Source organism: Mastigoproctus giganteus, chromosome 7 (genome assembly GCF_048544385.1).
Source record: "Mastigoproctus giganteus isolate SK-2022 chromosome 7, ASM4854438v1, whole genome shotgun sequence".
Classification (NCBI taxonomy): domain Eukaryota; kingdom Metazoa; phylum Arthropoda; class Arachnida; order Uropygi; family Thelyphonidae; genus Mastigoproctus; species Mastigoproctus giganteus.
Genome location: NC_143581.1, coordinates 71,924,516 through 71,938,210, shown reverse-complemented (window position 1 = coordinate 71,938,210; position 13,695 = coordinate 71,924,516). Strand labels below are relative to the sequence as shown.

The window sequence follows — 13,695 nt, the reverse complement described above, 5'->3', positions numbered from 1 at the left end:
AAAGTGCTTGCGATGGCATCGTGGTCACGAAATGAGATAAGGACAGTTTTGCGGTATAATTTCGTGCGTGGTTTAACCATAGACCAGTGCTTAGAAGAAATGACTCTTGCACTAGATGATGATTGTCCACATCGTACAACGATATTCAGGTGGTATAGAGAATTCCAAAGGGGAAATTTCACTCTGGAGGATTCTGAGAGGCCGGGAAGGCCACGAACGTCAGTTACGGAGGAAAACGTTACTGCTGTGAGGAAAATGCTTGACGAAAACAGGCGAGTGACCTACCAACAGATAGAGGATACTTTGGGCCTCAATGCACCAGCAATTCGTTCGATTCTGCAAGATCATTTGCACGTGAAGAAACTTTGTTCTCTCTGGGTGCCGCATCAACTGACTGAAGAGCAGATGACACGACGTGTGACTTGGTGCCGGGAGATGTTAAAAAAGTTTGATAAGGGACAATCTCGGTATGTGAACAACATCGTGACAGGTGACGAGACTTGACTGTACTATTACGATCTGCCGACCAAGGCTCAAAACAAAGTTTGGGTCTTTGATGATGACGACACACCCGTAATTGTCAGAAAATCCCGATCTGTAAAGAAGAAATTGATAGCTGTATTTTTCAAATCGAGTGGAATTGTGGAACGTGTCGTTTTGGACACGCAGAAGACAGTCACAGCTAAGTGGTATACTGAACAATGCCTGCCTAAAGTCATTGGATCTATGAAGAACCTGCGGCCAAAGTCAAGAATGGACACCTGGTACCTCCATCACGATAATGCTCCAGCTTACCGCGCCAAAGCCTGCACCGAATATTTGACCACGACAGGACTGAAACTTCTCGAGCACCCTCCCTACAGTTCAGACCTTGCTCCCTGCGACTTTGCACTGTTCCCGCATGTGAAAATGAAGCTAAAAGGGAGGCGGTTTTCCAGTGATGAGGACCTTCTACGGGCTTGGGACAACGAGTGTGCTTTACTCCCTAGTGAAACTTGGCAGAACTGGTTTAAAGATTGGTTTCGGAGGATGGAGAGGTGTATTGAATGTAGAGGAAATTACTTTGAAAAAATTAAATAAACAAAGCTGTATTGCAAAACTTTCCTAGTACCCTTTGTACAGAGGGACAATCACCTCCTTTTCCCTGCTAGCAAAATTCCTATATATCATTGAAAAAAACCCCATGACCTGTCCTGGCAGCCTGTCTGCATTGCTCAGAAAACTTCACATTTGATTGCACAATTACGCCCTGGTCTTTTTCATTTTCTACCACCTTAAGTGTAGTACCACACAGTTCGTACGTTTCTCTGGGGTTCCTTCTACCCATATGCAGTACTTTGCATTTGTCAAGGTTAAACTTCAGTTGCCACTTCTTAGCCCATCTGCCCAAATTATCCAGATCCTGTTGCACTGCCATTACTGTCATTAACAACCCTGCTAACCTTTGTATCATTTGCAAACTTCGACACTAAGCCTGATATACCTTCATCAATATCATTGATAAATATACAAAACAACAGAGGACTGAACACTGAATCCTGTGGGACTCCACTAATAACATTAGTTCACGAAGAGCGGCACCCATTGATTACCACCCTCTGTTTTCAACCACTTAACCATCCTTTTATCCATTGTAGAAACTTACCCTTAATACCATTCTGCTCCAATTTGTACAATAGTCTTCCATGCGCAACAGTGTCAAAAGCTTTCCTGAAATCCAAATATATGATATCAAAATTGTTTTTTGCATCCAGTTCCTTTGTAACCACATCATAATACAAGACTGCAGAAATAATTCAAACACAGCATGGGTTTGTTAAGGGAAAGTCTTGTCTAGATGATCTTGCAATGCATCTTTAACCAATGACTCCATTATTTTACCCGGAACGGAAGTTAAACTAACTGGTCTGTAATTACTCGTGTCACCCTTTGATCCCCCTTTATGAATTGGGGATACATTTGAACTTCTCCAGTCTGTAGGGACCTCCCCTGAGTCCAAGGATGCTCTCATAATTATGGCTAAGGGTTTGCTTATTTGCTTTGCCACCTTCTTTAATATAACTGGATAGATCCCATCCACCCCAGGTGCCTTTCTTATGTTTAACTTCAACAATTTCTCCTCCACTTTGCTCTCAGTTATTACAAAATCATTAAGCACTCTGCTACAATTTGATAACCTTCTGCCATTTTCAAACCTTAATAACTCATCATGTGTGAATGTAGATGCAAAATACTCATTCAGTTTGTTTGCTATCTGAGCAGAATCATCAACAGTCGAACCATCGATATCAAGTGGACCAATCAGATTCATCCTCTTCCTTTTAGAGTTTATATTTATTAGGTCCTTGAGGTTGTCACAGATATATTTATTATTAGGTCCTTGAGGTTGTCACAGACATTCTCTCAGATATGCCAGACAAGCTGTACTTGCTACCTGGGAGTCTAAAACGCTTATGGAACTGCTATTCGGATTACACTCAAGTCAAGTGGACCCAATTTCGGCGAAGTCTGGACGGTCTGTGACAGCCAAATACTCTGCTTGCACCTTCACGATGGTAGGACTGTTAGTAATCCTGGGTATAACCTCCATGCACAAGTACATGGTGGGTGACCACCCAGGTGTGAACCAATGTAAGCAGGGGTCGAGGTGTGGCGCCCAAACCACATGGAGGAACACCGCCCCTCTATGTTACCAGGCAGTACTAGGTGGTAGATGACTTTCATCAACCGGTGAAATACCACCACTTTGCTTATTGGAGGCTTGAAAACTTGCTTCTTGCAATAATGGTAGCCGAGCATTCTGGTCTCTTGCCAAAGCTATTGGCCGCAACTTTTGCCCATCTCTGCTCCCACCTCTGTCCAAACCAGATGGTTCTGTTGTCACTTCAGCCAAGGATAAAGCTGACCTGCTAGCATCACATTTTTCTTCCAGCTCATGTATTAATGATCTTCGTAAAGCACCTCCCACCATTCCCAACATGCTCCATTCAATGCCTCCAGTGGTCTTCCGTCAAAAGGATGTCAGAAGGATTTTGATGAATCTGGATGCTGCGAAAGCTCCAGGTCCTGATGGTATTTCTCCACTTGTTCTCAAAACCTGTGCTCCTGAACTTACTCCTATTCTTTGCCACCTTTTTTCACTTTCTTATTCCAAAGGTGTTTTTCCTTCTGCTTGGAAATTTTCTCATATCCAGCCAGTTCCTAAAAAGGGTGACAAATAACTCCCATCCAATTATCATCCCATTGCAATTACTTCTACTCTTTCTAAAGTAATGGAGAAATCAACTAACCGCCAACTCTTAAACTACCTAGAAACCTTCTGTCTGATCAAAGATCACCAGTATGGGTTCCGTCAGTGTCAATCCACTGGTGATATTCTGGCTTATGTTACCCATTTATGGACTAATTCAATGGAAAGGTTCGGTGAAACACAAGTAGTTGCTCTTGACATCTCAAAGGCTTTCAATCATGTTTGGCATAAAGGTCTTCTAAACAAGCTTCCATCTTATGGTTTGCCAACTGTTTTTAGTAATTGGTTATCCGGTTTTCTCTCTGATCGCTCACTGAGGGTGATGGTAGATGGCTCTCTGTCTTCTAACTTCTCCACTAATGCCAGTGTCCCCCAAGGTTCAGTTCTTTCCCCCACTCTTTTCCTCTTATATATTAATGACCTTCTTCCATTGACTGGAAATCCTATCCATAGTTTTGCCGATGATAGCGCATTGCATTCCACTTTCCATTTTGAGAAACCTTGTGCTGCTCAATCAGCTTCAACTTCTCGAAAATCTGCTACCAATTCCTTAAATGCTGATCTTCAGGTAATTCTCCAGTGGGGCAAAGACAATTTAGTTGATTTCAACCCTTCTAAAACTCAGCCTTGTCTTATATCCCGCAAAAAGGATTCTTCTGCTCCTGTGCTTATCTTTAGTGACACTCCAATTTCTAGGCAAAATGATATATCTCTTTTGGGGATTACCCTGACTTGTAATCTCTCTTGGCACAAGAACATTACAAATATTGCTTCCTCTGCATCTAAAAAAACTTGGTTTTCTCTTTCGCTCTCGGCGTTACTTTTCTTCCAAGCAGCTGCTCACTCTGTATAAATTGTAAATCCGCCCTGCCATGGAATATTGTTCCCACATCTGGGGTGGGTCCCCCAAAACCTCTCTCAGGCTTCTTGATTCCATTCAGAAGAGGGCAGTTAGGTTAATTAATGATTCATCTCTAACAGAGTCTCTCCACTCACTTTCTCATAGACGTACTGTTTCTGCTGCATGCCTCTTCTACAGGTACTTCCATGGGCACTGTTCTTCTCAATTGGCTTCTATAATTCCTGCTCTCTCTTTCAAAACAGTCCGAACATGTGCTGCCACCAGCCAACATCCATTTACTGTCCAACTTCAAACCCACAGAACCAACTTTTCATTTTCCTCATTTATTCATTCAACTGCCATTTTCTGGAACAACCTTCCCTCATACGCATTTCCTGAAAATTACAATCTACAGAAGTTCAAGTCCAATGTCAACAAATATCTTCTTTTGTCTTCTCAACTTCCAACCTAAGCACGGTACCAAGTACTATAGGTTCTAATACCTCTCGTGTTTGGGGTTCACATAAAAAAAAATATATATAAGTAAAGAAATCCTTGTTGTTTTTCTTAGCATCCTTTGCCAAAGATTTCTCGTAATCTGCCTTCACCTGCCTAACCTCCTTTGTGACCTGATTACAGACTAGCTTATATCTGCCATAGGCTTCTGAGTCGCTTGATAATTTATATGCATCCCATGCATTTTTCTTTTCAGTCACGACTCTCATTAGTTCATTTTATAACCATTTAGTCCTAAACCTTGAACAATATTTCTTAACGGGTATGAACCTTTTAGTAGCATCCACAATTAATTCCTTGAATGCTTCCCACTTAGAATTTACTGTTAGTAACATTGTCAGTTGATCCCACTGCACAGAATTTAAAAACTGTATGAGACCACTTTACTCACCTTTACGGAAGCAAAAACCCTTTCCTTTACCCCTGATGGTAATTATATCTTTAAGTAAATCCCACATCAGTACACTGTGATTTCTGCCACCTAGTGGTTCCTTTATTTGCAAATTCTTAATACTTAATGATCATTGCTGATAACCAGATCAAGTGTATTACCCTCTCTGGTTGCCTCTCAAACATGCTGCTGCAGAAAACAATCATCCAATAAATCCACAAAAGTCTTTCTAGTGTGTGAGTGACCAACCAACAAGTTCCAATCAATATCTGGGAAGTTAAAATCCCCCATTATAAGACATTCTGATTTACTAGCCCACTCCATTTCTCTGTACAACTGTTCATCGTACTCATTCGAGTCATTAGGCCTATAACACTCTCCTACTCTTATTTTTGTTTTCGCAGTGCTTATGTCACACCAAACTGACTCAACGGTGCACAGTTCATCATTTGTGGAACAGGATGGAAGCCTGTTCCACCAATCAACTACCCGCTGGCTAAAGGCAAATTTCCGCGCATCTATTCTACAACTATCTTTCCTCAATTTGAAACTGTGCCCCCTCACGTTCTTAGTCTGAGCAAGAGGAAGAATCCCATCAGTATTCAGCTGACTCAACCCATTCAAGGCCTTATACACCTCAATCAGATCACCTTACAGGTGCCTATTGTCCAGGTGCTGCAATTTGCAGAACTTAAGCCTTTCTTGGAAATAGCATCTCTTTGTTCCCCTCACCAATCTTGTTGCCCTTCTTTGTACTTGTTCTAGCAACTCTACATCCATCCAAAAATGAGGCCTCCAGACCTGTACACAGTACTCTCGTTGTGATCTGACCATTGGCTTGTATAACGGGATAATCACCTCCATGTCCCTGCTAGAAAAATTCCTATATATCATTGACAAGTCTCCATGAATTGCCTGGCAGTCACTCTGCACTGCTCAGCAAACTTCATATTTGACTGCACAATTACCCCCAGGTCTTTTTCACTTTCCACTTCCCTGAGTGTGGTACCACACAGTTGGTATGTTTCTCTTCGGTTATTGCTACCCATATGCAGTACTTTGCATTTGTCAATGTTTCGGTTCAGTTGACACTTCTCAGCCCATTTTCCCAACTTATCTAGATCCAGTTGGAGTAGCATACTGTCTTTACTGCCATTAACAACCCTGCCAACCTTTGTATCATCTGCAAACTTAGACATTAAACCCGATATACCTTCATCAGTATCATTGATAAATATACAAAACAACAATGGGCCCAACACCAAACCCTGGGGAACTCCACTAATAACATTTGTCCACAATGAGTAGTGTCCATTGTTTACCACTCTCTGTCATCTTGCACTCAACCGTCCCTTTATCCATTGTAGCAACTTACCCTTAATGCCATACCTCTCCAATTTGTACATCAGTCTTTCATGTGGAACAGTATCAAAAGCTTCCTGAAATCCAAGTATATGATATCAAAATTATTTTTGGCATTTGGCATTCAGTTCCTTTGTGACCACAAAATATCCAATCAAATTGGTCAGACAAGACCTCCTTTTAACAAACCCATGCTGTGTCTTAACTATTACTGGTGATTCCTTTATTTTTCCCGGAACAAGTTATGCTAACAAGTCTGTAGTTACTTGTGTCACCTTTTGAACCCCCTTTGTGAATTGATGATACATTTGCACACCTCCAGTCAATGGGGACCTCCCCTAGGTCCAAGTAAGCTCTCATAATTATGGCTAAGGGTTTGCTTACTTCCTCTGCTGCCTTCTTTAATATAACTGGAGAGATCCCATCCACTCCAGGTGCCTTCCTTATGTTTAGCTTCAACAATTTCTCCTCCACTTTTCTCTCAGTTATTACAAAATCACTTAGCTCCCTGTTAGTGTTTGATAAACTTCTGGCACTCCCCTTATTGAATAACTCCTCATGTGTGAATGTAGATGCAAAATACTCATTCAGTTTATCTGCTACCTGAGTATGATCATCAATAGTCAATCCATCTATGTTTAGTGGTCGAACTGATTCATCCCTTTCTTTCTAGAGTTTACATAAGTAAAGAACTCTTTGCATCCTTTGCCAAAGATTTCTCGTAACCTGACTTCGCCTGCCTATGCATCCTATTCACATCAGTACACTGTGATCACTGCCACCTTGCGGTTCCTTTATTTGCAGTTTCTTAATGCATGAATAATCACTGCTGATAGTTAGATCAAGAGTATTACTCTCTCTTGTTGCTTCTTTAACATGCTGCTGCTGTAGAAAACAGTCATCCAATAAATTCACAAAAGTCTTGCTAGTGTTCAGGTGACCAACCCACAAGTTCGAGTGAATATCTGGGAAGTTAAAATTGAGTTTTTGCTCTCCCAGTACATATGTCACCAAACTGACTCAACATTGCACTGTCCTCCCATGTCAACTGGATGCACTTCCTCAGAATTTATGTTTCTTAACTAACAGCATAACTTCTACTCTCTCGCTAGCCTGTCTGTACTTTCTGTACACATTGTACTCCCCAAATTCCAATTTTGCATTTGTGTTATACCACGCCTCTGATATCTCAACAATATCTACCTTTGATGTCTTGACTAGCATTTCAATTTCATCAAATTTATTTACTAAAATTTACTAAATTTTACTCTTTTGGGGGTTGGTGAAGATCAATGTTTTTCATTGTTTGCTCATCTATTTTGTTTCTGGGTCATAATGATATATCTACCATTTATCCATTATTACAATTCGATCAAAAAAAATTATTAACACTCTCCTCTAAAAAAACCTCATACAATTATCCAGAGTACTTTTTCCTGTGCAGGTTGTGAGGAGATTTCAGCAATAGGAACCCACTGGGTTGTCATCCTGGATATGTGCAGATATTCATGCATTACGATGTAAATAGACAATGGCTAATGTTCACTGCAAAATTTATCACACATCTGTCATCAAGGTCAAACTGTTCCACTTTAGTCACAATGGTAGGGTCTGTGGCTGAGATGGGACTCTCTTCTCTTGGGTCACGTGCACATAGTTTTGCTCCACCTGAACTGTCTTTTCTAATTTTTCAGTTGTCTTGTATGATGGGAAATCCCTTCCATAGATGATGGGAAATCATACCATATACAGCTTTCTTCTCCTTCTGGATTTGTTTTTACCCTTTATTTTGGAAATGAAGAAATTTTATAATGGGTCAGACCTCAACTTTCTCCGTCATACCACCTCTTGCTATATTCATGGCACTATAGTTCAGTAATAACCAACAGATTTAGAAAATCAAATAAATACACATCAACTCATGAGGTTTAGTGATATATATATATATATACAATATCAAATCCTTAACTCAGACATTTCTAAGTGAGGGTAAATACTTATTGACCACCCCTCATATACTAGGACAATCCTGGGATATACAATTTTGTTTTAAATGGAAACCATTACAGAATCATCAAATAATAACAGTAAGAGAAGTACAGTACTAATAATAGAAAGGAATATTTATTTATCATTGTTTCACTACTACTAATATGACCCACATTCTACAATTCCGATTATGTTTGAGGATTGCCCAAATATAATTTAGTTATTTTTCTTTCAGTATGAGGAAAACTAATTAATTTAAAAGATCAACTCTGAACTCCAAGATAATGAATATTCCACCTGTTTTTGAATCGTGAAAAGCAATTTCTAGAAACTATTAAAAAAAATTAGCACCTCTAAATTTTAAGAAATGGCAACATCCACTTCCTGGCAATTTTAAAATATTTATGAAGTTATGTGCCCCCCATCTCAAACTCTCAGTATAACTATATATCAAAGCATTTTATAAGTGATATCTGAATTGCTGTGTGACTGAAAAACTCAATGACTTAACTTCAGACTTTCATTTAATAAAGTTATTAGCTTTGAAACAGAAGTGAAATAAGTGTAATGAGTTTGAAGATTATGGGGGGGGGGATGATTGTACTGACTTAATAGAAGGTATTTGGTTCACTTACATTTTATTGAGAATAAGGAATGTACACTGATGAGCCAAAACATTATGACCACCTACCTAATATGATATTGGTCCTCCATGTGCAGCCAAAACAGCTCGTACCTGGCAAGGCATGTATGCTACAAGATTTCTAAATGTGTCTTGTAGTATCGATACTAACACGTAACCAGCAGGTCCTTTAACTCCTGTAAGGTCCATGTTGAGACACTGCAGATCGGAGTTGCTGTTCCAACACAATCCACAGATGCTCAATGGGATTGATGTCTGAGGAATTTGGAGGACAGGGCAATACTTGAAGTCTTCCTCTTGTTCTGCAAACCAGTCTCGAACAATCCAGGTCGTGTGGCATGGTGCATTATCCTACTGAAAGACAGCACCACCAGAGGGGAACACCGTTGCCATGAAAGGGTATACCTGGTCAGCAATGATGTTTACATAGGTGGTAGGCATCAGAGTGCCCGGCACATGAATGACTGGACCCAGGGTATCCCAGCAGAACATCACCCAAAGCATGATCCCGCTGCCACCGGCTTGTTTTCGTCCCACAATGCATCCAGGCGCCATCACTTCTCCAGGTAAATGACACACACATACCCGGCCATCCACATGGTGCAACATGAAATGTGATTCATTGGACCAGACGACCTTCTGCCATCACTCAAGGTCCAGTTTTGATGCTCACGTGCCCAATGTAGGTGCTGTTGCCAGTGAACTGTGGTTGGCATGGGCACTCGGAGTGGCCTGTGGCTACGCAGCCCCATTTTCAGCAGGGTTCAATGTACTGTGTATTGTGGTGGCACATTACTCCTGTCACCAGCATTCCAATTACTGGCAAGTTGTGCCACAGTCACCTTTCTGCTGCCACGTACCATGCAGGAGAACCTTTGCTCACCTCAAGCATCGATGAGCCGTGGTCATCCAACACCTTGCGTGGGATTTCCTTCTTCGGACCACTTTCAGTAGGTACTAACCACGGCTGACCGTGAACACCCCACCAGCCGTGCCATTTCGGATATGCTCTGACCCAGTCATCTGGCCATTACAATTTGGCCTTTGTCAAACTTGCTTAAGTCTGCTGCCTTTTCCATCTGAAGAACAAGAGTAACACTGATTAACGGAGATCAGTATCAGGTGTTTTTATATCACGTCCCAATCCATGCACATGCCATAGTTCACCTGCAATTGCTTCAATTTGTATAACGACTTGCTGGTCATAATGTTTTGGCTCATCAGTGTATATATGATTATTCACCATGACATTCACTTACCAGAATTATACCATGAAAAAATAATAATAATTTAACTGCAACAAGTATTTACCTTTTTTATATTTTACAATCAAATCCCATATAAATCTTCTGGCTATCGGATCCACGCTACTTGTAGGTTCATCCAATATAATCAGTTTTGATCCTCCAATAAAGGACAATGCAACACACAATCTTCTTTGTAGACCACCAGAAAGATAACATGCATGTTGGTGTTGCTGATCCCATAATCCCATGCTGTTAAGCATCCTAACATATATGAACATAAAAAAGATTACTATATTAAGAAACAATAATTATTTTACAGGAGCAATATGATGCTTCCCCCAATTAGTAGGAACCTACCCTCAATAGAAAGGACAAAATCCTGACAGCCAAAATCCCGACATACTGATTGTATTGAAAAAAAAAAAACAAAGTTAGAGTCTACATCTCAGAAACTGTTTTTGCAATAAAAAATGTTTTTCATGTAATCAAAACTGCCACTAAAAATATTAAAATTTTATTATATATATATATATATATCAGTTCACAAAAAACACATTACTGACAATAATCACAGTTTAATCATATCAAAATCACAGATTAAAATTTGCAAAAATTCATACAAATTATAATCAAAATTAAAAAAAAGTATTATAATAATCTTAATATACTTCAAGGATCTTAATAATAACACTAAAATAATCTTAAGTATTAATATAATAAGAAGAAAATTAGATATTTTTTCCTGTTACCTCTTTCGAAATATCCTGCTGGCACCCATTTTCATGTCTAATGTACTTCTCAAAGAAATTCGTGAAAGTATAGTTAATAACAAATATCTGTATAATTACAGTTTTAGTTATGCTAATGATATTTATGACAAATGTTATGCAGCCACCAAAATTCATATTCTGAAAGTATTCTTATTTCAAATTTTTTATCTTTAGAATTTCAATGCTATACCTATTATTGCTCAAAAGCCCTATACAAATACCAAAATTCGACTTGAAAAATTACCAATTAAATGCAATATAATAAAGTAAATTTAATTTAGTTGTTTTTACTTGCCGATCATATTTTAAAACTGTTTGTTTCTGTAACAGAAACATGACCTTCAAATTGATAGAGGTATTTGTTGTTAAAATTTTTATTTTTTATATTCTTTCTATACAAAATTAATCTAATATGGTAAATTTTTACTTACTAAAAAACTAATAAATATATAGAATTGTATTAATATATTTTTACAATATAGTGGATACTGTTGAGATACTGGGCTGTTGGGATTTTCGACTGCCGAGATTCTGGGCTGTCGGGATTTTGGCTGTCGGGATTTTGGGCCAGACCTAATGGTGATAGTCATAGGAAGGGGTGGAAGAGTTTGAATATTCCTAACGATGAAAGCTAAACTGGAAGATTCTGGACTGAGTGAATCAGAACATCACTGAGTGCAAATGAATAGAACATATCTTTTTTGGTGATTTGATTATCTCCATGCACACAATCAGTTTTAACTATCTAGTGTATACGTGTAATTCGTATTAATTCTGACAGAAGAGACCTTGTCCCCCCACAATTTATAGCTTGGACACAAGATCTTGGAATGTATGTGCTTATTTGCTTAGTGAACAATTATCATAAAACAGCCATTCTAAAAGACTATCTTGTTATAGATACTGAACAGAAGGGTTTAACAATATGGAAATTAGCACTCTCTGTGTGCATACTCCTTTCATAGCAGAAAACTGGGTATAACTATGAAATATGCAAAATTCATTTTGCATATTTCATAGTTATACTAATTTTTCTAAAACGCATTTCTGAATTCTGGAGGTCATGACCATAAAACAATAAAAACAATTTGCACTTTCTGGGTTATTGGGCTTTTCTGTTACTGCAAGCAATTATAAATGGGTAGTAAACTCCATGTTATTGCATTTGCGAAAATACCGATAGGTGGAATTGTGTGGTTTTTTTTACGTTATTATGGTAAAATGTGTTACTCCTTTACTGAAATCTTCAATTGTGTAAAAAACATAAATAGAATTTCAGAATCTTCTCTTCATTCCTTTTTTTTTTTTAAGCTTCGTAAACTTGTTACTCCACAAAAATCGTGTTAGTTGCAATTTGTGCATTCCGTTAAAAAATGCCTATGCATGCTATTGAAATTTATAAAGAAAAGAGAAGATTACCTTGGAAGAATAAAACCAAGGGAAGATACTAAATCAAAGACAAGTAAGGAGCTTGAACAAGAGCTTACCACCAACCTCAAAAATGCCTCTTGAAGCATTTCTGAAGAAGACTACTCCTTGTGCAACAAACCAATGAGTTCTGAGCCAATAATGATGAGTGATCAATGAGTGCGCATTTAGTCAATGATGATGATGAAGAATAAACATTCTTTAACATTTCTAAGTCATAAATAATTTATTTATTATTATAATTTGCTTGATTTTACAGGCTACATTTTCATTTCTTTGGATAAATCAATCATTGTTTAAACATAAACCAATTAGCTAACTAATTTCATTGTTGAGAATGTAACCCTATTTTTAACATAATGTCCAAGGGAAATAAATTCCTGCTTTACGAGTTTTCGCTTTAGGAGCGGGCGATGGGAATGAATTAACTCGTAAAGTCGGGAACTAACTGTCTATGTATTCCTGCTCTTGGTTCCCCTGTGGCACTGCAGACTACCTCTCTTAATATTCTTTCAACCCACATTAAAAGCTGTACTCCTCTATGGGAGACTTTCACTCTTGCTCTTTGGTTAGAGAAGAACTTTTCTCTTGGTCTTCTTTCTGCGAAGATTCTTTCACTATTACTATAAACACAGAACCAGTAGATTGTTACCTTACTCTAACCTTAACATGGAGGCTGAGAATAATAGTGAACCAGAAACCCCATGGACCCAGTCAGCATGTCTAAAAAGACTGCAGGAGGAACAATTACCTCCTTTGAACCAGGCACCCACCTTATATGAGACATCTGCATCCTCCCCAAAAGCCATGTATGGTCAACTATTAAGTAATGAGTTGCCAACTTACTTGAGTAACCCCCTTCTGGACAACCCTAACAAATGCCCTTTTGCCCTGAGAGCTATATTGAGGAAGGTGGTTCTCAAGGAGGGTAATAGAGCGTCTGAAAAGATGGTTCTGGAATTTGATAAGGTGTGGATGGATGTTGAGAAGTTTAACCAACACCCAATTGTACAAATCAGATCCTTAAACCAAAGTTTGAGGAGAAAGAAACAATGATTATGCACCTAACAGCCCAGAAGCAAGCAATCTTTGTACAGACAGCAGCCAGAAATCCTCCGGTGGTCAGCTCATCTATGCCAAAGAAAGCCCCAGAAAGAAGAGAATCAAAAACCAAACACATTCTGATAATAAAACCAAGGGAAGATACCAAATCAAGGACAAGTAAGGAGCTTGAGCAAGAGCTTACCACCAAGCCTCA

General features: G+C 38.9%; 1 protein-coding gene across 5 annotated transcripts in view; it reads right to left on the bottom strand.

The window, feature by feature from the left end:
• Positions 1-13,695, bottom strand: part of LOC150082988 (uncharacterized) — a 1,785,507-nt gene that overhangs the window by 409,952 nt on the left and 1,361,860 nt on the right. For all 5 annotated transcript variants that reach the window (XM_090377722.1, XM_090377724.1, XM_090377725.1 and 2 more), the window contains one exon: positions 10,304-10,500. In XM_090377722.1, the coding sequence (XP_090233848.1) occupies positions 10,304-10,500 (197 nt within the window). The remainder of the gene's footprint in view (positions 1-10,303; positions 10,501-13,695) is intronic.